At 35.9% G+C, this 27,827-nt stretch overlaps 1 protein-coding gene across 5 annotated transcripts in view; it reads right to left on the bottom strand.

Annotated features, from left to right (window-relative positions):
* LOC117342759 (dedicator of cytokinesis protein 9-like) overlaps window positions 1-27,827 on the bottom strand; it is a 135,972-nt gene that overhangs the window by 76,970 nt on the left and 31,175 nt on the right. For all 5 annotated transcript variants that reach the window (XM_033904998.1, XM_033904997.1, XM_033904999.1 and 2 more), the window contains exons 2-26: window positions 25,131-25,253; window positions 24,757-24,929; window positions 23,580-23,649; window positions 23,067-23,168; window positions 22,713-22,844; window positions 22,336-22,501; window positions 21,392-21,459; window positions 19,831-19,914; window positions 19,172-19,333; window positions 18,335-18,553; window positions 17,754-17,959; window positions 17,409-17,516; window positions 16,726-16,811; window positions 16,196-16,449; window positions 15,671-15,763; window positions 14,867-15,045; window positions 12,471-12,558; window positions 12,101-12,187; window positions 11,320-11,412; window positions 3,570-3,685; window positions 2,904-2,973; window positions 2,250-2,453; window positions 1,474-1,620; window positions 977-1,060; window positions 370-478 (exon numbers count right to left, since the gene is read on the bottom strand). In XM_033904998.1, coding sequence (XP_033760889.1) covers window positions 370-478; window positions 977-1,060; window positions 1,474-1,620; window positions 2,250-2,453; window positions 2,904-2,973; window positions 3,570-3,685; window positions 11,320-11,412; window positions 12,101-12,187; window positions 12,471-12,558; window positions 14,867-15,045; window positions 15,671-15,763; window positions 16,196-16,449; window positions 16,726-16,811; window positions 17,409-17,516; window positions 17,754-17,959; window positions 18,335-18,553; window positions 19,172-19,333; window positions 19,831-19,914; window positions 21,392-21,459; window positions 22,336-22,501; window positions 22,713-22,844; window positions 23,067-23,168; window positions 23,580-23,649; window positions 24,757-24,929; window positions 25,131-25,253 — 3,223 coding nt within the window. The remainder of the gene's footprint in view (window positions 1-369; window positions 479-976; window positions 1,061-1,473; window positions 1,621-2,249; window positions 2,454-2,903; window positions 2,974-3,569; window positions 3,686-11,319; window positions 11,413-12,100; window positions 12,188-12,470; window positions 12,559-14,866; window positions 15,046-15,670; window positions 15,764-16,195; window positions 16,450-16,725; window positions 16,812-17,408; window positions 17,517-17,753; window positions 17,960-18,334; window positions 18,554-19,171; window positions 19,334-19,830; window positions 19,915-21,391; window positions 21,460-22,335; window positions 22,502-22,712; window positions 22,845-23,066; window positions 23,169-23,579; window positions 23,650-24,756; window positions 24,930-25,130; window positions 25,254-27,827) is intronic.

Genomic DNA, 27,827 nt, shown 5'->3' with positions numbered 1-27,827 from the left:
AGTTTTAGTTGGAATATTTAGTGTTGTTCAACCTAGCAAAGAAAGATCAAGGGACATAACTCAACCAAAGAAATTAGGCTGACCTAAAGTATGAATCTAAGATATGTATAAGTATGCTGAATGTAAAATACTGCCATATGTGCATTTATATTATCAGAATAAGCATTCTGTGAGAATTAAGCTGACAGTTGCCAACTCACTAAAAAATAGGCCAAGATGAAAATCAAAATTTACACTCAGAAATGATTGCAAAAGAAAAGCATCTAAAATTCTCCAGCCAACTTCAAAGGAGGGCTAGGTTCAAATTCAATTGTTAATTCAACTATCAGTTTAGTGAAGGAGAGTTATTATTGAAGGGAGATAACTCACCTTTGAATGTCTTGATCATTCCTTTCCTCATAAGAGGAAGAGACAAAGGAACATAGTGCTCATGACTACAGACCGTCCTCAGGAAATCAAACTTGCATTCCTGCAGCGTCTAAAGAAAAGAAAAAAAACGAATTATGCTACCTGTAATGCTGAAATTCATTTAACTGAAAAGGAAACTCTTAATACTTTTTTGAAACATACAGCATCTTCTCACTTTTCCAAGTCAAATCGAAATTTGAAAAAAGATACCTGGTAGAAACCCCAATCAGAAGAACAAACAACTTTATAACAGGTCACCTTACCTTAAGTCACCGGGACCAAAGTTCTCCAGGTAAAACATCACTAGACTGTAGATATAAACTCCAATCAGAAGAACAAAGAACTTTATAACAGGTCACCTTACCTTAGAGTCACCGGGACCAAAGTTCTCCAGGTAAAACATCACTAGACTGTAGATATAAACTCCAATCAGAAGAATAAACAATTTTATAACAGGTCACCTTACCTTAGTGTCACCGGGACCAAAGTTCTCCAGGTAAAACATCACTAGACTGTAGATATAAACCCCAATCAGAAGAATAAACAACTTTATAACGGGTCACCTTACCTTAGAGTCACCGGGACCAAAGTTCTCCAGGTAGCTGCTGATTAGTCTGAACACAAACCCTCGGTCCATCAGGGTAAAACACATCTGTAATGTAACAATATCTCTGATGTTTTTCAAGGGAAATAACTCTAATGCCAAACACAAGAATAATGTGTAACATATAATTGGATGGTCACTTGATAAAGTAATCATTTCAGTTCAAAAAAATATACTGAATGACCCAAAGGATCATAGTCACAAGTAAAATAATTCCTAAAAGAATACACAACAGAATTACTTTAAAGGCTCAGAACAATTTCATTGATAGGATATTGGAGTTAACTTCAATAGGATTAGAAATGACTGAAATTATTATTTGATAACTTAGTTTTAGATTTTTAAGAAATGAAGTTGAGAATATATTGAGATTTTGTACCTTAACATCAATAGGTCTGAAATTAACCAGGAATTTGAGATTTTTTTTTAGATATCTAAGAAAAGAAGTTGAGATTTTGTACCTTGACAAAGTTGGCGAGACTGAGGTTGGCACTCTTGGTCTCCCGAGGCATCTCTCGGTGTTTGTGGGTGATGTTGGGCGCCAGGGTCTGGAGAAGTCTCTCAATACGGAACTGATAGTCACTACTGAATCGCTCATTCCTCGGCATCTACATCAGTTAACATACAAAGTACCCGTAAGTTAATTGTACAAAATGTCATAGATAAATCACCCTGAAAAAAGGATTCCACATGGGGGTACAAAACAAATGAATACAAATACACGATCATAAAATTAATTTCTAGTTCATATAAGATCTTTAAAATTCAATGTGAATAGAGTTTCATAAATCTTGAATGAAATGCAAATAATATTTTTTTTTTTTTTTTTTTTTTCTTAATTAATACATGATCAGAGTTGGGTTTTTGAAAACTTTTACCTAAAGCATGTAATTTATGGTCATTTGCTCTATGTCTGTTTCTTCCCTTAGACTGTCATAATATGCTCTTCTTAGTGTGTCAGAGGTCATGACCTTGGTAAGGGTTCATAAGAACAATGTCATGATCTTAGTAATGGCTTATAACATTTTTTGACTCTGTCAGAGGTCATAACCTTGTTGAAGGTTTAAAGGAAAAAAGATCATGACCTTGGTAAGGGTTTATATCATATTTTGATCCTATCAGAGGTCATAACCTTGTTGAGGGTTTAAAGGAAAAAAGTCATGACCTTGGTAAGGGTTTGTACCATTCTTTGATCCTATCAGAGGTCATGACCTTGTTGAGGTTTCCTAAAACATACCTTAATTCTGTCGGAATCTATGAGGTACGTGGTCATACTCTTGATGAGGGTTTCAAAGAAGAACCAGGAGTGTTGTAGAAACTTGGTGACCACTAAGTGGTCCGCCATGGACGGCTGGAGGATCTGGGTCAAGTTCTTAGCCAACTCCTCATGGACAGTTCTCTGTTTACTTCCCCGGGGAACATGTCCAGGTTTGAACACATACTGCAGGATCAAAGGTCACAGGTCAAATAATAGAGTTCAAAGGACAAATATATAATAATTTTTATAATGATACAAACATTTCATCAATTGAAATGAGAATTAAGTAATACACTGTGCATATGTTTTCGCTTCCTCTTGATTTTCCAACAAATTTGATAGAAGTTTAAAGGTCAAAGAAGCATAGCCAGTTCAATTACTACATTTAATCATAAAACAGTTCTCAGTTGGCACTCATTACAAATATGGATGCCAGATGGAAATAGCAATTGCAATGAAGTGCAAACACGATAAATTAGACATCCTGTCAGTAATTATATTTACTCCTTATTGTGGCCAGTCGATACTTAAACACACATAACATATGCAGCATTAGCTATATACATGTAATTCTGAGAGTCTGTGAAAGGCTGCTTAACATTTCATATTTTTAGAAAGTGATAATAGACTTACTTTGACGTAATTTCTAAGTGTCTTGATTCTTTCAGCTGTATTTACTTCAGACACAATGTGTACCAAGACTCTGAAAAGTAACAGCTGATGTTTAGAATCTTTAATTAATACGCAGAAACTACTAGATTAATCAACAGAGTGCATCATGGCGGCACAAGGAAAATATCAGACAGGGAATGGAAGTCATAAAATGAGTGATAGTTAATTTTAACAGGAGATACAAATGCTATTAGTATGAAGTAACAACTGTCTTTATACTACAATAAAGCTTGAGAATGGGACCAACTCACTATTATTGACTCAATATAGCACAAGTTAGTATCGACTTAACTCCAATAGACAACGCTGGGCTTACAGTCAGACAAATATGGCAGATTTGTACGTCGTAGTAGCATCTTAAGTGAGCTTGGTTTAGACAAAAATTATTAAAAAGGAAGCTTAATCAAAATAAATGAGAAATTTTAGACAAGTTTGATAATAAAACTGAAACAAAATTGTATTGTCTTTTTTTCACAGCAATATTTACAGTGATATAGGTCACAATAATTATATTATACGTGTATTTCCAACTTGATTTTATATGAAATTATCAGCGTTGATATAACAAGGTATCCGACTGGTCAGTCTGACATTGCATGACCACTAGTGACCAGTGTAATAACTCACTTGACCACGTTGACTGCTACATCTTCACACTCCGTCTTGGACAGGAGGGAAAATAACTGGTTGAGAATCGTTGGCAGGAATTTAACATACGTACTGACGTCGGAGGCATGGAGAGACTGAAATAGGTAAACACACTTCCTATAATAACGGAACCTATAAACATCAGAGGCTCACTTGAGCATTTAGACTTTATGATACTTGTAGGTTCACCAGTACTCTTGACAGAAGTGGAAGGTTCTTTCTGAAACAATATTAGAATATCTCTAGATCAATAATAATTTCATTTATTAATATTTTTTGCTGGTTTACTTTTTGATAATTTTCACAAAAAAAATAAATAAATGAATAAAAACGAAAGCTAAGTATTTGTTTTATCAAGATATCGAACCAATTTACCATAATTATAATTATCACTACATTTGTACATTGTAATTATCATAGGTGTTTAGATTTGTTAAAAATCTGTATCTGTATAATATAGTTATTTTATATTAACAGGCAAGCAAAGTTCTGCAGATCACTTCATTTTTTTTGTGAATTTTGATTTTAAACATGGTACTTCAACTCAATAAACTTTTTAACAAAAGATGATTTAAATCCATTCTCAAGATGGATTTCAATTAATTTTCAACTACACCTCACAAATTACCATGAAAATATAATTTCCACAAAAACAAAGTGATTTGCGTTATATATGTACGACCAATAATACATACCATGTATACAACAGCAATAATATTTCCAATCAATTCATTATATTTCATCCAGATAAATAGATGAATGGTTTTTCAAATTCCTGACTTAAGTAAAATTAAGTGAAATGTTCTTCATTAATTTTCATAATTCTCTCCATCATACTTTATACTGTTGTTCAATTGTCCAAGGAATATACAAACTGTATAATAATTATATTTACCAAAACTGATTTTCAACCATAGTGAAAATATATATCAACAAAAATATTTATATAGCAATGGCTGGTAGTTATGGCTGTTATATATATTTTTTTTCTTATTTTTTTTCCCGAACTAATAACCAATTTAAGTAAATGAATTGATAAGTTTATTGAAAAGTTATTTGTTTCTTAAACATCAATTTAAAGTAATTTTTCCACAGACAATTAAGCATTTGGATTAAAATGATGAAAGAATTGAGAAAATTGTTGTCATACATACAGTATTTTCAGAATCTAAACTTTCAAGAAACTAAATTAAGACTGTACCAGTTGTGTCTTCTCAATGTATAAAAAGAGTGTACTTTTGTGGAGGAAGAAATCATCGATTTCCTAATGATAACCTAATGTTAACACAAAGGGAGATAATTTACTGTGAGTCTCCGATGACGACAGGAAGTGGGAGGTGACAAAAAGCAACAATAGCCAATGATACATTGGGGAATGATAGACTCCGCCTCCTCTGATAACTGACCAATCATTACAAATATACCACATTTGACCATCCATGCTTAGATTAAGCAGATGTTTCGAAGACATAGGCAGCATTTTTTCCGAGTCATAGTAAGCTGATTGTCCCTTCACCGCATACAGCCCACCATACTCCCAGTCAGAAAATAAATCCTCTACCAATTTGTTAGTACATTCCTGTTCCTATCTTTAGCCGAGTGTTAATGTACTCATACTTTTCATTTAAATCCAATTCATAAAGGGCAGAATATTTCCATTAAAAGTAAATCCTTAGAAGTACTTATTAAGTTATAAAAATAAATACATGTTAAACAAAATTCTGAAAAAAAATTATAACAAAGAGACTGGCTAGTGGTAACTTCTACCTTAATAACAAAGAGGCTGGCTAGTGGTAACTTCTACCTTGATAACAAAGAGGCTGGCTAGTGGTAACTTACACCTTGATAACAAAGAGGCTGGCTAGTGGTAACATCTACCTTGATAACAAAGAGGCTGGCTAGTGGTAACTTACACCTTGATAACAAAGAGACTGGCTAGTGGTAACTTCTACCTTGATAACAAAGAGGCTGGCTAGTGGTAGCTTACACCTTGATAACAAAGAGACTGGCTAGTGGTAACTTCTACCTTGATAACAAAGAGGCTGGCTAGTGGTAGCTTACACCTTGATAACAAAGAGGCTGGCTAGTGGTAGCTTACACCTTGATAACAAAGAGGCTGGCTAGTGGTAGCTTCCACCTTGATAACAAAGAGACTGGCTAGTGGTAGCTTACACCTTGATAACAAAGAGGCTGGCTAGTGGTAGCTTACACCTTGATAACAAAGAGGCTGGCTAGTGGTAGCTTACACCTTGATAACAAAGAGGCTGGCTAGTGGTAGCTTCCACCTTGATAACAAAGAGACTGGCTAGTGGTAACTTCTACCTTGATAACAAAGAGGCTGGCTAGTGGTAACTTCTACCTTGATAACAAAGAGGCTGGCTAGTGGTAGCTTACACCTTGATAACAAAGAGGCTGGCTAGTGGTAGCTTCCACCTTGATAACAAAGAGGCTGGCTAGTGGTAACTTACACCTTGATGACAAAGAGGCTGGCTAGTGGTAACTTCTACCTTAATAACAAAGAGGCTGGCTAGTGGTAGCTTACACCTTGATAACAAAGAGGCTGTCTAGTGGTAGCTTACACCTTGATAACAAAGAGACTGGCTAGTGGTAACTTACACCTTGAAAACAAAGAGGTTGACTAGTGGTAACTTCTACCTTGATAACAAAGAGGTTGACTAGTGGTAACTTACACCTTGAAAACAAAGAGACTGGCTAGTGGTAACTTACACCTTGATAACAAAGAGGTTGACTAGTGGTAACTTCTACCTTGATAACAAAGAGGTTGACTAGTGGTAACTTACACCTTGAAAACAAAGAGACTGGCTAGTGGTAACTTCTACCTTGATAACAAAGAGGCTGGCTAGTGGTAGCTTACACCTTGATAACAAAGAGGCTGGCTAGTGGTAACTTACACCTTGATAACAAAGAGGCTGGCTAGTGGTAACTTCTACCTTGATAACAAAGAGGCTGGCTAGTGGTAACTTCTACCTTGATAACAAAGAGACTGGCTAGTGGTAGCTTACACCTTGATAACAAAGAGGCTGGCTAGTGGTAACTTACACCTTGATAACAAAGAGGCTGGCTAGTGGTAACTTACACCTTGATAACAAAGAGGCTGGCTAGTGGTAACTTCTACCTTGATAACAAAGAGGCTGGCTAGTGGTAACTTCTACCTTGATAACAAAGAGGCTGGCTAGTGGTAACTTCTACCTTGATAACAAAGAGGCTGGCTAGTGGTAACTTCTACCTTGATAACAAAGAGTCTGGCTAGTGGTAACTTACACCTTGATAACAAAGAGGCTGGCTAGTGGTAGCTACCTTGATAACAAAGAGACTGGCTAGTGGTAACTTCTACCTTGATAACAAAGAGGCTGGCTAGTGGTAGCTACCTTGATAACAAAGAGACTGGCTAGTGGTAACTTCTACCTTGATAACAAAGAGTCTGACTAGTGGTAGCTACCTTGATAACAAAGAGGCTGGCTAGTGGTAACTTACACCTTGATAACAAAGAGTCTGACTAGTGGTAGCTTACACCTTGATAACAAAGAGGCTGGCTAGTGGTAGCTACCTTGATAACAAAGAGTCTGACTAGTGGTAGCTACCTTGATAACAAAGAGGCTGGCTAGTGGTAGCTACCTTGATAACAAAGAGTCTGACTAGTGGTAGCTATCTTGATAACAAAGAAGCTGGTGGAATGGTGGTTGCCTCATCAACTGTATAGATTTGATAGGGAGAATGATCTAGTTACAAGCCTCAAAACAAGAAAAATATTATAAAATGAATTTTTACTTTTATTCATGACCTCAAATTATGTGTAAAGTACAAACACTATGAATCTAAAGTCCCGACAGAGTTAATACACTATTAATGGTGTTGTGTGAAATATAAAGCACTATCAAATTGTTCCAGGATCAAAGCAGTGGTTTTATCAAACATCCTCAAAACATCACACTGCACAGTGAAGAGGCATTACAAACATTGCTTTTTGTTGTCCACTCCATATGGAGCCTGCCCAGATATTGAGTAGAATGTTAGAACCATGAAATCCTCCCAACTTCCAAATGTAAAAATGAATAATGAAACTGTTCTTTAAAATGAAGTGATGTTGAGTCTGCAATGTAAAATGCTATGTGAGAATGTATTAAACTTTCTGTGGGTGCCAATTGTGCGAAAATTTTTTTAATGAAATAACCGTATATGTCAGAGTTGAAGTTGTTTAGCTCCACAAGGAATGTACAAAATTCAGTTTAATACAAACTGAAATAAATGAAGATAAAAATCAAAAGATTTCTTTGAGTAACTCAACACTTACATCAAGTTCTATATACACCTGTATATACACGAGTTTATATAGACAACAAAATACACAAACTGTGACCTATATATACTAAAATTAGGTCACTTATAATATAACAATGACCTATATTGTAAAACCAGGTCATGTCCTGCATAACCAACAATAATCACTATACTACTCAATCTGTAGAATTCCGGTACAATACCAACAAGACATCAAAATTTATCAAGTATTGTATTATATATAGAAAGTTTTCAACAACTTTTAAGATAAATATCATATATGAAACATCTAATACATATAAGTTTGAAATATATTCCTGTTGATATAAATATTTTCCCTTTAATCTTGATTATTTGATTATTAAACAGATACAAATGATAAATGTAACAATAGTCCGCCTATAATCTGTAAATTGTAGAATTACTGAGTGTTAGTAAGTGGTCAGGGTATTGGCAATGTTTCCAACATCTCCATTAATTCAAATCATTCAACAACTTGTTTAATATAAATATCAAAATATATAAAAAAAAATGTTTTTAGTTAAGCTAACAATACTTTCAACACATGGACTCAGAAGTTCAAGCTTTTGAACTTCTAAGCTGTAATTATTTTATCTTCTTATATTTCAATGATACTTTTGAATAATATTTTGTATGCATGCATACATTTCTTCAATAATTTGATCAGATGCTATTTTGGGGTTTTTTTTCTATGAATTTTTATTTTTTTTTTGAACACTTGAAAATGTTGAAAACATTGATCAACACCTACATATCCAGACAAAATACCAACATAACACACAACAAAGGAATTATAAGTGTAAGCTAATTCTGGAAGGCAGTCCAAACATAAATGTGGAGTTGTCAAGGGGGGAGACACTAGTAGGGGTAGTGGGGGAGGGGCTGGAGGGCAATGGGGGAAAGGGCAGTGGAGGGGGGTAGTTGGGGTGAGTGTGGTGTGTGTCAAACTACTGGGTGAGTGTGGAGTGTTAAACCACCTATTTTGGTTCTACTAAGTAAGTTGTGAAATACAAAAAAAAAATCTCTTAGAAAAGTTAATTCAATTTTCATTCTATGAAAAAGGTGCTTTATCAGAAATGAATAAGAAAACATTGTGACAAAAAATTTTAAATTTTAAACGCAAAAAAAATCAACCAAATGAAGAAGGAAAAATTGTGTACATCAAAAGAGACTGGTTAGAATGATGTTTTTGCTTAAATATTTACAATAACAGAAAATAGTTCTTGAAAAATATGAAATAATCAACTTTTTTAGGAAAGCTTTTCTTCAATATTCCATGCTGTTTGTGATATGTGTGTATCAGCAGTTGTATCTGTGTTCGGTGAGACGGTGTGATGTGTCTCCCCCCTAGAAACCCTCCTAATTAATACCTTAACAGAGTTTAATAAGAAGGTTTCCTCTAGGTCCTTTGCTGGCTTGCAGATCATCTACATATACATACAGGTCAAAGGTCAGAAATCAACATTTACACATATGTCAAAGGTCAACATACAAAGGTCACAAAGCAATTACCTATTAATCATAACAAAGTTTATCTTTCATAAAATTACATTTTCAAAAGCTTCAAAAGATCAGGATCAATATGTCATGTTCTGTAAACTATACATATCTATTATTTCCTTTTCATCTGCAGGTCACTCTCCTATATGACCTCTATAAATTAGCCAATTAAAATCAACGCTTACATATTTCCATTACAAAATAACTCATTATTAAAATCAACAGAATTTAGATAGCATTTTTTTTCAGAGACCTCCTGAAATGTTTGAAGTTAGGAATAAAAAAAATCTAAAGCATGAGTCTTAAGACTTTTAGAATTCATTACTTTAAGACTGTAATACAAATGCAATTAGTATAAACACCTGGCTAAATCTTGTGAAATGGTAATTAAAGAAAACACAGGTAAATTCTATTTTAGAAAAAAAATAAATCTTTATGGTTATAAAATATCAAACCATTGCTTTTCATTAAAAGAGTCGAGATTTTATTTTAAAAGATTTATTGTCATCATAATTTCCAATGTAGCTGAAATCATGATAAAATTTTCTGTCAAGCAGGTAATTATCTTTGAAGCAACATTAACAATGACTTGAGCGTTCCTTGTCCGAGTATATACATCTGGTACCTTGACATGGTTAAGTAAGTAGGTATCCTCATTCTCAACATCCCGCCGAGTTTGCCACACAGTCTACATATCATACGGTGAACATTTAAAATCTCCTCATGTTGTTACACATTCTTATCAGAATTACTCAAGCATAATACAGTGTACAGTGTTTAAATCAGACATCCTTGGCACTCAAAAATCGGCCTGGTTTTCAAAAGTTTCCAAATTTCAAATAAATCGGACACCATTGTGACCCAATAACCTTTGATTGTAAAGAGATAATATAAATCGGACACCATTGTGACCCAATAATCTGCCAGTTTATACAAACCTTTGATTGTAAAGAGATAATATAAATCAGACCTTGATTTTGACCAATAATAAGGCTGATTAACAGAGAATTCCAGAATATCAACCATGTAATTCTTATAGTGTTATTATCGGATCCAAACGTTTAGGTCAGTATATGGACAACAATCCGAGTCTGATTTAGACATAGTACAATGTATATCAAATTTATCTACAGAGTTCTTAACCTTTTGTTCTGGTAGAGAAGAAATACATTTAGTCAAACAACCTACTAAAAAAAACTTGAATTCAGCTATAAACATTTACAAATATATGATTCTTGATGTCATTGAATTGGTTGATATTTTTTCATAGGAAATCAGTTAGTTAATATTAGTGCCCAGAAAATTTCACCATCCAGATATTCAAGTATCTGTTACAAAATCGCCCTTAGTGCCAAGTTTTATGTTTCAGGAAAAGTACTAAAATTAGCATGTACACAGACAGCATTATACAAATTCTTTAAAGAAAAAACAAAACTCAAATTATACTTTTACTAAAAAATAAAAAAGAGAATTTGACCACTTTTTTACCAAAAATAAACATTTCAAAAAATAAACTGCCAATAAAGCATGAGATTGGCAATACACTGGATGTTGCCATTTTGGTTTTGTAGTGTGTAAGTTTTTTTTGATAAATGATATTAAATAATGGATAACTGTAATCTTTTTCTTAATACATGCAGTTCAGACAACCATTAATATGTTTTAGATAAGAAATGGATAAATTCATCATCCAAATGTGGAGTACTTATTTCCTGATCATAAATAAACAAGATATATTTATATATAGTTGAGAAAAATTATTTACCCCCAAAAAATTCCAAAAAATGCCTTCAATAATCATTTTAACATAAAAAGGGAAAAGATATTACTTTTAGTTAAATGTGACTAGTTTTTGTTTGATTTGGTCATTGCTACCCAGTAAAGTGACCTAGATTGTCCCGACACTCACCTTGAGTTTGTTGAGACTTTCATGGTCAACCCCTGTAGATAAGGAGTTCTCCATCTTCTGGCAGTGATAGAAAAAATTATGTAGATGTTGGTCCTACAAAAAAACATATGTTTCATATATTATTTTTTCACATTCTCCATATTTATGAAAAAATAAAAATCTTGGCAATAAAGATATTGGCCAATCACAAATAACTCCCAACCTTAAAGACATTTCAGGAAAGGTGTCAAAACATCCAATGAGAGGTATAGATCTGGCTGATGACCTCTGTGGAGATCCACATTTCAATAAACAACAAACTTAAACTATTAAACTAAGTACACGACTACTATATAAGATCATTTGATTCCTATTATTTTTGTGATATTAGATTTCAAATATTCAGGTGAGGTTAATACAATGATTGAACAATTTGGCTTGGTTTGGTTTTATAACATCAATAGCTAAGGTAATTTAAGGACGGCCTCCTGTGTGTGTGATATGCATGCATGTGTTGAGTGTGTATGTGTGTTTTGGGAGGCTGCGGTATGTTCGTGTTAAGTCTCCTTGTGATAGTCCGGAACATTTGCCAATTTATAGTGCTAACTCACTGAAGTATAATGCCAAAGACACCCAGCAGGACACCCCACCCGGTTACATTATACTGACTACAAGCCAACCAATCGTCCCACTTCCAAAATGCTAATTGAACAGTGTCGACACATATCAGAACAGAGGGTTATAGAGAACACCTTTTGTTAACCTCTGATAAATTTTCTGTTTGCGTATATTGTAGTGTTACCTTGGTATAAACTGTAGACATGAGATGAACTTTTATCTTAAAGATGCATTTTCCGCCATCAACAAACTTCAGGTCAGGACCAGATGACTACAAAGAAACAGCTCCATTATAAAAAAATATTCATATAAATTCATCTACCTGTGTAGCAGTCTTTGTCCTTAATTTTACATAAATGATTAAGTTAATCATGTAGTACTTCAATACAAATATTATTGTAAAGTAAATTTCATTCTTCATCAAAATTTCTACCTCAAACAACATGGCAGCTATCTATGATCATTTTTGAAAACTTCAAAGTTACTTATCAAGAAAATAGTTTGAGATAATGCTGACTGAACATTGCTGGTAATGGGTAACTTTAACCACTCACCCCACGTGTTCCTCCCATGGCCTCGTGTGACAGGTAACCTGGAGGTAGGTTCACTGTGACGGGCAGTGTCTGTTCTCCCACCGCCACCCTGTAATATAAGTATTGTCCGTCTACACTGTTGGTAATATCTCATGTATAACTAGCATACCGAGTATTGCTAAAGGATCCTTTAACTCATTAAGTTTTATCCAAATCCCTCAAGGAATGAAACCGCTCGAGCACTGACAAACTTTGGTGTTACGTACATACATACAGGACAATGAGGAAAACTATAGCCCCACCCCCCTTTTTTTTTTAGGGAACTAATTAAAGAAAGAAAGAAAAATTAACTGTTCATGATTGTGATAGTGAACCTGGAAATTGAGGAAATTGAAGGGTAACAAATGAAAGAGGGAATAAGGAAATGTAGAAAGACAGACATGGATACTATTACAATGTACTTCTATTTATGTTTATTTAAGAGAAAAATAATTCTTTCCATAATTATTAACAACAAGCCCCAAATAACTTCCACTGGCCAGTACAGTCAGACACCTAGCTTGTATGTGAGATATACTGTACCTTCCACTGACCAGTACAGTCAGACACCTAGCTTGTATGTGAGATATACCATACCTTCTATTGACCAGTACAGTCAGATACCTAGCTTGTATGTGAGATATACCATACCTTCCACTGACCAGTACAGTCAGACACCTAGCTTGTATGTGAGATATACTGTACCTTCCACTGACCAGTACAGTCAGACACCTAGCTTGTATGTGAGATATACCATACCTTCTATTGACCAGTACAGTCAGACACCTAGCTTGTATGTGAGATATACCATACCTTCCACTGACCAGTACAGTCAGACACCTAGCTTGTATGTGAGATATACTGTACCTTCCACTGACCAGTACAGTCAGACACCTAGCTTGTATGTGAGATATACCATACCTTCTATTGACCAGTACAGTCAGATACCTAGCTTGTATGTGAGATATACCATACCTTCCACTGACCAGTACAGTCAGACACCTAGCTTGTATGTGAGATATACTGTACCTTCTACTGACCAGTACAGTCAGACACCTAGCTTGTATGTGAGATATACCAAACCTTCCACTGACCAGTACAGTCAGACACCTAGCTTGTATGTGAGATATACCATACCTTCTACTGACCAGTACAGTCAGACACCTAGCTTGTATGTGAGATATACCATACCTTCCACTGGTCAGTACAGTCAGACACCTAGCTTGTATGTGAGATATACTGTACCATCTACTGACCAGTACAGTCAGACACCTAGCTTGTATGTGAGATACTGTACCGTCTACTGACCAGTACAGTCAGACACCTAGCTTGTATGTGAGATATACCATACCTTCCACTGGTCAGTACAGACAGACACCTAGCTTGTATGTGAGATATACCGTACCTTCTACTGACCAGTACAGTCAGACACCTAGCTTGTATGTGAGATATACCATACCTTCCACTGACCAGTACAGTCAGACACCTAGCTTGTATGTGAGATATACTGTACCTTCCACTGACCAGTACAGTCAGACACCTAGCTTGTATGTGAGATATACCATACCTTCCACTGACCAGTACAGTCAGACACCTAGCTTGTATGTGAGATATACCATACCTTCTACTGACCAGTACAGTCAGACACCTAGCTTGTATGTGAGATATACTGTACCTTCTACTGACCAGTACAGTCAGACACCTAGCTTGTATGTGAGATATACCATACCTTCCTCTGACCAGTACAGTCAGACACCTAGCTTGTATGTGAGATATACTGTACCATCTACTGACCAGTACAGTCAGACACCTAGCTTGTATGTGAGATATACTGTACCGTCTACTGACCAGTACAGTCAGACACCTAGCTTGTATGTGAGATATACCATACCTTCCACTGACCAGTACAGTCAGACACCTAGCTTGTATGTGAGATATACTGTACCTTCCACTGACCAGTACAGTCAGACACCTAGCTTGTATGTGAGATATACTGTACCGTCTACTGACCAGTACAGTCAGACACCTAGCTTGTATGTGAGATATACCGTACCTTCCACTGACCAGTACAGTCACACACCTAGCTTGTATGTGAGATATACCATACCTTCTACTGACCAGTACAGTCAGACACCTAGCTTGTATGTGAGATATACCGTACCTTCCACTGACCAGTACAGTCAGACACCTAGCTTGTATGTGAGATATACCATACCTTCTACTGACCAGTACAGTCAGACACCTAGCTTGTATGTGAGATATACTGTACCATCTACTGACCAGTACAGTCAGAGAACCTAGCTTGTATGTGAGATATACCATACCTTCTACTGACCAGTACAGTCAGACACCTAGCTTGTATGTGAGATATACTGTACCTTCCACTGGCCAGAATAGGCAGACAAGCATATCCCACAGGGCTTTCTATGTTGTCCTTCTTTTTCTGTGAGGTATTTGATGATCGAATACTGGACTTTGACCCCTCACAGCTGACGTGGTAGAATCGGAAGAGTAGATGATGTCTGTCTGTTAGCTGTATCGGTAGGGCTATCTTCATCTGTAGTTAACAGAATTGAACATCAGATAATAAAATATTCATAAAATCCTACAGGGAAAAATGATGATCTTTAACACAGTGTTGCAAGTTTTTTTAAGGCATTTAATTAATTGGTCAAACAAAGAAATCGACTGATAGAGCTTTGGATACGGTTCACTATTCAGCAATGGGACAAAGTCAGTCAAATTGTCAAGATTCACTTTCGTCCTAATTTCTTATACCACAGGCAGTCAGAGGGATGGGTGATATCCCTCCCATCCATTATTGGATGCACTCACAAGATCTGTACAAGGTTTTAAGAAGAAATCTCAAGTTTAATGCGTCAACAAATTCTGAGAAAGTTTATTAAAGCTCAAACACTGTCAGTAAAAATCTGAAGGTTAAGATCATATCATAAAATGTACAAGGTTCAGAAATTTATTAATAATCAGTTTTTAATCTCACATTTCAAAACGCGAAAGGTCTAAATTTATATTCAAGAACTCAACTTCAAAGACATGAAATCCCATCCAGTATTACTGATTATTAAATTCTATATATTATCAAAAAAAAAAGAAGAAAAAAACTCAAAATCATGGTTGATTTTAGATATTCCATTAAAAAGTGGGGAGACATATAATTTTACCTCCTCCAAATAGTCTGGCATTGTCTGATGATGTAGAATGGCAGTGCTGGACACCGTCGTGTAAACTCCAACCTCCGGCCGTGCATAGATACACTGATGGGGATAATATTCAGTTGGTGGATTAGTTTGTCAATCAAATTATCTAAACCAAATCAGATACAAGCAGCATTTTCTTCCAAGAAAAAAAAACAATCGTAACGTCATAACAAAACAAAGGTTTACAAAGTATCTAAGTATAAATAATTGTAATATCATTACTGGATAAAAATTTACAAATTATCTTTGTGTAAATAATTCTAATAACATTACTAGATAAAGATTAACATAACATCTTAGCTTAAATTACTGTGATGTCATAACTAGATAATGATTTACAAATCATCTTAGCATAAATAAAATATACTAAATATGATGTAATGTTCATCTTGCTTTTCCTGTTCTGTTTCATCTTCAGATCTATTTGAAGGAAAATTGTCATGCATCATGTGAAAGGTAGCATACAGCCTTAAGTATATACACATGTACCTTTAAAGGAAGAGTACCATCCTCATCAGAATCACGCACTTCCACACAACAAGAAATGTTCCGAGCCTTGGGGAAGGATTTCTGATGTTCATACTTGAGACACACTGGGTAGACAAAGAGATTATTTTTGTAACTGTCAAACGTGTCACACAAGTGACCCTTATCTGGCACAAACTCGTCAATCTCTATCGCAGGCGGGTCTGGGGGAGGCACTGGAAATGGTTTCACCGGCATCAGCGATGTTGTCAAGGAATCTGAAATTCAGATATTATTGTTAGTAAGTACACACACACACATGTATATGGTAATATATAAACCATAATAGTATTAAAAACATGTTGATCTGTAAGGCATGAGTGCTTTCATTATATCTTCAGGCACTTTACATTGATAGGAAATATGGAAATATATATATATTAACAGTATCTTTAATATTTTTCCTTTTCCTGTAAGTTGCTAAGAACAAATGAAATGATTAGATCTGTGATGACACTGTATTGGCTGTCTAGGGACTTTTAAGTGATAATTACTTGAGAGAGGCTGTTCCAACGCAAGTTTATGGAGACTGATTTTAAACGTAGCAGGAATTTCCTGTAGTTTTCCCTGTTTTTCTGGTCTGAAACAAAAAAGAAATACCGGTATGTAAATTTAGTAAAAATATTTTAAAAAAAAACAAAAAAACTTTAACATGGAACAAAAAGTGAGGGAGATTTCATACTGTGGGTCATTAAGAATTGTAAGATATATGTTTTTATGATAATTTACATAGAAAAATAATTGTATAATAATGAAAATACACATGATTTTAACATATATGTCATTTGGCACAGAAAGTATCACACTAAATAATGATTAAACAAGTAATGGCTTTAGTACTTGAACCCATATTTTTACTAAAATACTCTGTACCCTTTTAACTGTCCTCTTGGCTCAAACCACTTCCTTATAATATTCTTTGTAAATTAATCTTAGATATTGAACTTGAACCGCTATTCTTTGACTACCCTGCACTAGACTATGATTTATCCCCCTCTACTTCATATTTATATTAATCCTACCTATTCGTCGACCAGGTGCCATTTATAATTGTTAGTTTATGGCTAACTTTCTAATAAGTCTGTAACGTTAATTGATATGATGACATGATATATAAGATTTTATATAACAGTAATTGTGAAGCTTCCTATGGCAGAATTTTGGTTGTATTTCCTACTTTCTGAGATCTTGTAGATGTTTGATGATATCTTCCTCGGATAGTTTCGACCCCTCATGTCTGTAGATCTTGAGTTCAGACGGACCATAATTAGATGACACAAGTTGTCTGAAAATGAAGCATCACATGATAATAGCAAAACCATATCTATTGTTGCAGTGCGATTTTAATTCATGAATTAATTTAACATTTCCAGACTGATTTCTATTATATCCTTCACTTTCCGATTGCATTTAAACCCTAAAACAAAATATTAAATGCTAAAAATATTTTACAATTTTAATATTTTTTCAAATGTTATTATAGTTATAGTTTAGGTATATTCAGGTAGAGTTAAATGCCTACCTTGCCGCCCAACCAAATGGCATTCTGTAATGACCAATGTTATTGCACAGCTGTTTCATTTGTTTATACTGTTTTGCGGCTGTACGCCCAGCCTCACCGACCTTGAGGTACGTGTCTGTGGCCTGGGAGAGTGGACCCTGTAAGACCTTTTCTATCCTTACAAACAGGTAAACCTCAGAGTGGCAGCATATTACGGAAAACACACCCTGTAATGAAATAAAACATCGGATAAACGTCTCAGAAAACACACCCTGTAATACAATAAAACATCAGGTAAACGACACAGAAAACACACCCTGTATTACATCATAATATCAAATTTATGACAAAGAAAACCTGCATTCCAAATAATTACTACAAACTTCCTTCAGCCTAATATTTCTGTGTTGACTCCATCTAATCCTCCAAAGAATGGCCACAAACTTCCCCTCCATTCCCAGTGTTTCCATTTTAACCCTTGTAATACTTATCAGAGCGGTTCAAAACTTTCCACTCCATTCCCAGTGTATCCATTTTAACCCTTGTAATACTTATCAGAGCGGTTCAAAACCCTCCCCTTCCCCAGCCTTTTAGCCCTATACCTGTCTGTTCTGAGCTAGGATCCACTTTTCATCCAGTCCCCTGAGGTCTGGAGAGGAGGTCTTGCCCTCCACTGTATGTAGTCGATCGGAGGCATGGAGAACATCTGAGGGAATCATGTCTTTGATCTGGGGGTCGTTAGGGTCCATGTGGAAATCCTCGGATATCTTCCTTCCCTCTTTAGCATCATAAAGACAGAACGTCAAAAAGAACGGCTCAGGCTGAAATGTACAAATTTTTGAAAATAATAGAATATCAAATTTAAAAATAATTCTGAAAAATACTAATGAAAAGAAGCATATTTAATATGTGTCTCCAACAAGACCATAGCTCTGTCAGTAACACAGTGACATGTAAACTTGAAATGTAGCATGTCCTTACAAGCCACAAACCAAAATTCAGATAAATATAAACAATGGCCATGGGCCATTATATTCTCAAATTAAAACCTGCGTAACAATTTGATATTGATGTGACAAGCATTATTAAAAGAAATGGAGTCAAGTCCAAAATCTAACCAGACAAAACAGACATCAGGTACGGACCGACAGGATGGACAGAAAACTTTAAATCTCTTTCACAACAGTAGCAGGGACATAAAAGGGAAAATAGCTAACTTGTATACAATAAGATCCCGTGCTACGATGGGTTCAGCAGGTCAGTTTTAGTTTTTGATGTCTCTAACTTTAGCATCATCATCATTATTTGCTCTAAGAAACTTTTTATTGTTCTTTAATACTGACATAAATCTTAAGATGATACATTTGTATGCCTTTGAGGTTAAGAAGTCATCCCTAAACATGACCATATGATTTTTAAGTACTAGTAGAAATACTTACATTAACCAATTTGTTTCCACACTTCAACTCATCTCCAAGGTTAAATTGGAGTTTGAGTTTGAAATCCAGTAACCGCAGCATGAATCGCTCGCGGTATTGTGGAGGATAAACAGCGATCTCATCGCCGTCTTCTTCTTCATCCTCATCATCCATCACACACCTCTGCAATCGCAAGTTATAATTACCTACGGTCAAACTTCTTCTGTCTAAGTAACTGAGATCATCAAAAACCTTAGGGATCAATGGGGAGAATTGACAGACTAAAACATACACTAATGTTTACTACGGTAACACTAATGCAACTAAGGACCCTGTTTCTATGTGGCTTCACTAGGACATATAACCTGGGACTACAGATTACTATAGTAACATAAGTTTTTAACCTAAAGGAAAGTAGTCTTCAATCGATTGTGAGTGAAACATTGTGATTTATCATTATAACTTATTGATTTATTTTCATATTATTCATCTTGGAAGTTAAAAAAATAATCCGGTGTCTACAAACCTTGGAATTTTGATCCCAAAATCTTTCATATATCCACTTACTGAACTGTGTCTAGTTTTAATGATGATTGGTTTAAAGAATGAACCCTGGATCTCTAATAACAATTTACAAATTATCTAAGTATCTCCTTCATACATGACTTAGTCCCCCTTACGTTCATATGAGGGTAAACCCTGAAGAGATTCTGTCTCCCATCCTGTCTGGATTTGGCGAGAGTTGAATCAGTCTCACGGTTATACTGTAATGAAAAATATATAACCATACAGTTCTCAAATATACCTAATCACGTCAAAGTTTTAATGAAAAATATATAACCATACAGTTCTCAAATGTACCTCACAGTTTTTAGTGTTTTCACACACACAAGTCATATGATGACATCATTCATTTTTAAAGGGCAATCTCACTAAAATGCCACATCTGTTTATGCAGTAAGGGTAAAAAAATAAATAGAAATAGAAGAAAAGATCACAGAGAATATTTTTGTTTTATACATAGGAATTTGAGGGGTGGTTATTATAAAAGTCGGATGAAAAATGGAAACAAGTTTGATATTCTTTTTCTCAAACCATTCTCTTCATTATGATGGTAAATATTTCCTGCCCAAATCCTGTCTTATCACCCTTCCCCACCCACTGAATCCTACATCTTCTATCCTTCCCTAATCTACCACCCCCATCCCCATCCCCATCCCCTCCTCCACCCATACCCCCTCCTTCTCCTCTCATACCACCTCCTACCTCCTGTCCCACCCCCTCCTCCACCCATTCCTCCTCCGACCACTTGCCCTGGTCCTCCTCTGTACTGTATAGTTGCTTTTATTCACGGGGGATTTAATTTCGCTATATTCGCGGTCAAGGTAATGTCCGTGAAATTAAATACCCGTGAATATTTTTCACCTTGTGATGAGTGACCACTATGACAATGAATAATAAACAATCTTTATTTAAAGCATATTGTTAAGCAGAACATGTACATCGTAAGTATACATGTAGTTTCTACTGTTTCACGATATCATATTAGAGTCACATAAAATGTGTACATCGTAAGTATAATTTCTACTATTTCCCTATATAATTCATGTTTGTAAGAAATTGAAAATACACGAAATTTTCTCCCCGCGAAATAGTCCTGAACAGAAAAACGCGAAATTTTCACCCCGCGAAATTAAACAACTATACAGTATCCACACCACCTCTTACCTCCTGCCCCTACCCCCATTCTGTATCCACACCACCTCGTAACTCCTGCCCCTACCCCCATTCTGTATCCATACCACCTCATACCTCCTGCCCCTACCCCCATTCTGTATCCATACCACCTCGTACCTCCTGCCCCTACCCCCATTCTGTATCCACACCACCTCGTACCTCCTGCCCCCACCCCCATTCTGTATCAATACCACCTCGTACCTCCTGCCCCTACCCCCATTCTGTATCCATACCACCTCGTACCTCCTGCCCCACCCCCATTCTGTATCCATACCACCTCGTACCTCCTGCCCCCACCCCCATTCTGTATCCATACCACCTCGTACCTCCTGCCCCCACCCCCATTCTGCTTAACCCCTCCCACCATAATCCACTTCCCATTACTACTTCCTTCTCTGCCCTAATCTCTTGTACTATTCCACTTTCTGCTTCCCTACTCAAATCTCCTTCCCCATCCTATCTCCCCCATCCTATCTCTAACGTAAACTTTACTAAACCTCCTACCTTCTGTAGTTCTGGATGCATGCTATGCTCTATCTTATCACTGGACTTCTCTGGCGTACTTGTTTCCTCTGTAACACACAAAACAATCAAATAAAATATGATGGCTTGACAAGGTCACTGAAATTTTACATATTTTTAAACTGTTAAATGATGTTAAATTGATACTAATTTTCAATGAATGTGAAATGTGCAGATTCATCTCCATAACAGGACAATTTCCTCCAATCAAATATCCTTGGATACTGAGACCACAATGTATATCCCTGTTCATGTGACCTTTGAAGGTTGAATAGCTTTAACAATAGAGTACAGCAACAATTGGTCCTTCTGATGGAAACATTCTGTAACCTTTGACCTTATGACATTAGATCCTGTTCTGATAGATATTCTATAAGTGTTGAGCAAATGACCTTTCACCTATGGTACTCTCCAATCATTTATTCTGTAACAACTGACCTTCTGACCTTTGTCTTATCCAAGGAAACAAGTCCCCTAGACAAACTGACCTCTATTCTGATGATTGGCTCCTTCACCTTTAAAGTACTGACCATGTCCAAGGGGATATGTTCTCTATCTTTTCACCAGCTGACTTTAGATCCGTCCTAATAATCTGTAACCTTTGACCTACTGATTGTTCAAATGATTTATTCTGTAACCTTTGACCTACTGACTGTTCCAATGATTGATTCTGTAACCTCTGTCCTACTGGGTGCTCCAATGATTTATTCTGTAACCTTTGACCTTCTGACTGTTCCAATGATTGATTCTGTAACCTCTGTCCTACTGGGTGCTCCAATGATTTATTCTGTAACCTTTGACCTTCTGACTGTTCCAATGATTGATTCTGTAACCTCTGTCCTACTGGGTGCTCAAATGATTGATTCTGTAATCTTTGACCTAATGATTGTTCCTATGATTGATTCTGTAACCTTTGACCTACTGACCTTTGATTCTGTCCATGGATATATTGGAGGCTGTCTCTGCAGCATTGATGACCTTGTTGAGGGTCTGTATCCATGCATTACATTCAGTGTCATTTTCAGCTGCGAATGAGTAGGAAGCTTTCTCCTGCATCTTCAACTCGAAACAGTACTTGCCCTTCTTGGGGTTCTAAACAGCAAAACAAACAACATTTAGAAATTACAGTACAGACATTTCTGTAAGGTTAAGGTTGCATTCAGAAGGTCAGTGTTGAATTCATTACATAAACCACCTGCTAATGCTTAACCATTCAGAGGCCATGGAAGCCATCGTACATTGGGAAAACAAATGTATATTACAAGATAAACACAGTAACTTCTGCTTCCAGACAGGTACTTGCCTTGCATGCCTCTGTTGCTAGGTCCAGAAATATGGCTCCCTTAGTGTCCAGCTTGCGGTCATCTTTGTAGATGTTCATCACATAGGAAAAATCTGATTCTTGTTTGAGGGCAAAGAAACGTCGTTTAAATTGCTGAAAATCAAAAAACCATCATTTCATTTGCAATAACAGTCAATTTTCATTCTAAAGTATTTTCAATCAAAATACAGCAATGTACTTCAAAATACAAGTATTTTATTCATATCAAAAGAAATAATAGTACAATTAATACAAAATAAAAATCCTTACAAGTAGAAAGGATGTTTGGTCTGTCTGGCACTTAACAGTCAAGGGCAGATAACTCTAAATAATTACCCTTGTGAAGCTGATGATGTTCTCTTTTCCTCCATCTGGCCCCTTGAATAACCATCCTTCCTTGGCAATCGTAGTTGCCATGGAGCTTCGATTAGACATGTCCTGGAATACGATCAAATACAAGGCATTTATCATATCAATAAAACATTAAACACATCTGTGGTTCATTTTCTATGGAAATAGATTTTGAAGAAATAACATCAGGAAATCTAAGGCAATGTTTTATAATTCAAAACAACATGAGACTATGAAATTACTTTAATAAATCCTGAAACTATGAAATAACCTTAAAATCATAAAAATTTGAACAAGTTCCAACACAATTAACTGGATCCCAATATTTTCTGCTTTATCTATCATGGATAAATACATACAGCTTCACACTGATATTTTGCCCAAAAAGAATTCACCCTCTGACAAAAATATCCTCAGCAGTAAATTGTCCATGTATCTGTCCAAACATTGATTTAAGAATATTTCATCATAGAGATTATAAAATGACAAAACACATACATCTTCCTTTTCTTCTTCCTCCGCATCTATTTCAAACACATGTTTAGGTAATGGATCTGGTTTCTTCACACTGAAAAATAATACAATACACCATTGTTATAACGGCTTGTATGTATTTGTTAAATACATCTCTGTTATCATATATATTTGACAACTATTTTGTTGTTTCAATTTTTTAGTCTGAAGCAGATGAAACGTTATGTATCTGATACTAGGTTATATACTTGATATTGACAGAGTACCATTTACTGTGGTAAATATTAAGTTAAGGGAGACCACTTACTACTTACTGTAACTAGGTGGCCCAAGTTATTATGGTTAAATGTTAGACGGCCTAACAAACCTCAATTGCTGTTGCTAGGTGCTTCACTTGATAACTTATTGTTATTTAGTTACCATACCTTACCAAGGAAAGCACAGCTGGATTGCTTTATAATGTCAACTGTTACTATGTAGCTTTTTAGGTGACCTACCATGATAACTATTGCTATATGACATTGCTATCCATGATAACCGTTGATAGATGGTCTTACTTTTCATGGAAACTGTTGCTATGTGACCTAGATTACCATAGTAACTGTTGCTATGTGACCTAGATTACCATAGTAACTGTTGCTATGTGACCTAGATTACCATAGTAACTGTTGCTATGTTAACCTAACTTACCATGGTTATTGTTGTTAGGTCTTCTTAATTACCATGATGGTAAGTTTGCTAGGTGACCTGACTTACCATGGAAACTGTTGATAGGTAACCTTACTTACCATGGTAACTGTTGATAGGTAACCTTACTTACCATGGAAACTGTTGCTATTTAACTTTACTTACCATTATAACTGCTACTAGGTAATCTTACTTAACATGGTAAATGTTGCTAGGTAACATTAACCAAGGTAAATGTTGATAGGTAGCATTACTTACCATGGTAACTGTTGCTAGGTAGCCTTAATTACCATGGTAACTGTTGCTAGGTAGCGTTACTTACCATGGAAACAGTTGGTAGGTAACCTTACTTACCATGGTAACTGTTGCTAGGTAGCGTTACTTACCATGGTAACTGATGATAGGTAACCTTACTTACCACGGTAACTGTTGCTAGGTAACATTACTTACCATGGTAACTGATGATAGGTAACCTTACTTACCACGGTAACTGTTGCTAGGTAACATTACTTACCATGGTAACTGTTGGTAGGAGCCAGAGTACTTGCTGTATTTGTATTTGACCATGTGACAGCTGTCCGTGTAGGACTTAATAGCCTCACAGACCAACAGGCTGGTGGCTTCCTGTGAGGCAGACACTGGCACCGAACTCTGGACTGTTCGCATCCTTTTGGCAGGGGTGGGAGGCTGCAAGAAAAACAGTATTTCTTCAATAAGTAATCATCCTTTTCTTAGCCTCAGTTTGAACTTGATAAACTTTACCTTAAATCATGTAATATGAATGTTTTGAAAACTTTTGAAAACAAACTTTTATGATTGTATTTATCTCACCTTATAATATAATCCTTTCATAAATATATATTGTAAAGTTATATTAAAAAGACTTACTGGAATGACAACATCGTCATGGGGGAATGTAAGCATTTCTCTCTGTGGATCATTGTGGAGAATGGATTTGTTCTTCGTCACATAGTTTTCATAATCAACAGGAGCAACTGTCTTTGGGCGTTGCTGAAATCAGAAACATTGGAGTGAAAATCAGACATTGGTGATATTTGAAACATAATTGTGCCCTCTATTTCAGTCAGAGAAAAGATTTAAATAAAGAAGTTGTATCCACTTGTAACATCTGTATTTTTTATATTTATCTCTAACTATTTTTTATGCCATTAAGCCTCATGGCATTACTTCATTTATTAACATAGTACACCAAGACCTGTGGTATCAGTACACAGTACTGGCTGATTTCTCCTTGATGTTCAGCTGTGACCAGGTGGGGTTGTAATGCTGACAATATCAAACTAATGACATGTCAGTGGGATAGCACTATAGCCTTGAATGGCCCATCATCTGAGGACACCATTTTTACATAGGCTTAGCTGTCACTGGGACAAACAAAACAAATTCTGATTTGTGATGTGGTCAGGTTTGTAGTTATGTCAGGTTTGTGATGTGGTCAGGTTTGTGGTGTCGTCAAGTTTGTTATGTGGTCAGGTTTTTTTGGTGTGGCCAGGTTTGTGGTGTAGTCAAGTTTGTTATGTGGTCAGGTTTTTGGTGTGGCCAGGTTTGTGGTGTGGTCAGGTTTGTGATGTGGTCAGATTTGTGATATGGTCAGGTTTGTGGTGTGGTCAGATTTGTGATATGGTCAGGTTTGTGGTGTGGTCAGATTTGTGATATGGTCAGGTTTGTGGTGTGGTCAGATTTGTGATATGGTCAGGTTTGTGGTGTGGTCAGGTTTGTGGTGTGGTCAGGTTTGTGGTGTGTCAGGTTTGTCTCATGGTCAGGTTTGTGATGTGGTCAGGTTTGTGGTGTGGTAGGTTTGTGATGTGGTCAGGTTTGTGATGTGGTCAGGTTTGTCTCATGGTCAGGTTTGTGATGTGGTCAAGTTTGTGGTGTGGTAGGTTTGTGATGTGGTCAGGTTTGTGATGTGGTCAGGTTTGTGGTGTGGTCAGGTTTGTGGTGTGGTCAGGTTTGTGATGTGGTCAGGTTTGTGATGTGGTCAGGTTTGTGGTGTGGTCATGCAGGTTGTGGTGTGGTCAAGTTTGTGGTGTGGTCAGGTTTGTGGTGTGGTCAGGTTTGTGGTGTGGTCAGGTTTGTGGTGTGGTCAGGTTTGTGATGTGGTCAGGTTTGTGATGTAATCAGGTTTGTGATGTGGTTAGGTTTGTGGTGTGGTCAGGTTTGTGGTGTGGTCAGGTTTGTGGTGTGGTCAGGTTTGTGTGTGGTCAGTTTTGTGTCGTGGTCAGTTTTGTGTCGTGGCCTGAATGAGACCCTACAACTGATAAGCCTGTATATAGTATCCTACTACTGGTGACTAGATCTACCATACATGTGTGTTATACATCACAAGATTTGTCCATCATATGTCACATTCTATCCCCAATCCATATATATATCCAAGGTCAAGTTACCTATATCTTCTTTCAAGGTCAAGATTATACATCAAAATGTAAACTTCAATAGAATCTTTGAGATATACAAAAATTATGTTTTTGAAACGTCTTTTTTGTATGGCTCTGCTTTGGTAGATTGATGCACAAACAATCAGGTAATTAAGAAATAAAGATTTCAGCTTTGTTTTTCGAAGATATATTTTGCATTAGAATATTAAAACAAAAAACTTTTTATATCAGAAAGACAATAAATTCCAAAGGGTTTATCATGGTGCCAACAGCCAATCATTACACCTTTCTGCCAGGTAAAACTTTGTACATAATAAACAGTGATACAACTGTAAGACTGTCACTTATCCGTAACTAGCCTAATCTACCATACAAGACAGCTATGTCACAAATATCATTAGACATGTATGTAATAGCACTACTTCCACGTTATAAATATTCAAAAAACAAATTTGAAGGTTTTCATTTACATTTTCATAAATATGAGTTATGTGATAAACATAATCTTACATAAGGAGTTTTATCACACTTGTTCAACAAATTATTGAACTCATTTAATAAATTCCATACAAAATAGCCAATCATGTAAGATCTTCATTTCTTAGCATCAAATGCTTTTTCAGAAATAGATGCCCAATGCTTCATATGATGCCTTCAAATATCAGAGTAAATTCATGTACATATCTAGTACATTTGACACCTGGGGCCCTTGTACAATACATCAGGACACTCTGACCTATGTCTTGTCTTCATCCATTTGATTGACAGATTACTTGTTTTCTGCCTAATTACAAAACGGCTGCCTGTGGAAAAATCTCCCACGCTCTAATAATGATCAATAATATCTTCAGCATTGGGATTTGTCAGCTTGAATATTAGTTCTGAATTTTAATTTAAAGGCATATGCTACTCTACTGTGGCATATATACCTTCTTCTAAAAAGAGTTTTACAACCAACATCAACACATACAATTTGCCTGGTATTGGGTGAACTGCATAGATTTTGGCAAGGATATGTTTTTATCAAAGGGCTGTAACTCTGTATATAATGGAGCATGACAAAAGGATATACTGCCTACCCAACATATATTCAGAGAGTAGGAAACAGAATAAACGGATATGATATATATGCTCATAGAAACAAAATTGCAGTTTTGTAAATTTTCATTTAAGGAATCCATTTTTT

Source organism: Pecten maximus, chromosome 14, assembly GCF_902652985.1.
Source record: "Pecten maximus chromosome 14, xPecMax1.1, whole genome shotgun sequence".
Taxonomy (NCBI): Eukaryota; Metazoa; Mollusca; class Bivalvia; order Pectinida; family Pectinidae; genus Pecten; species Pecten maximus.
This window is presented reverse-complemented; position numbering and strand designations above follow the sequence as displayed.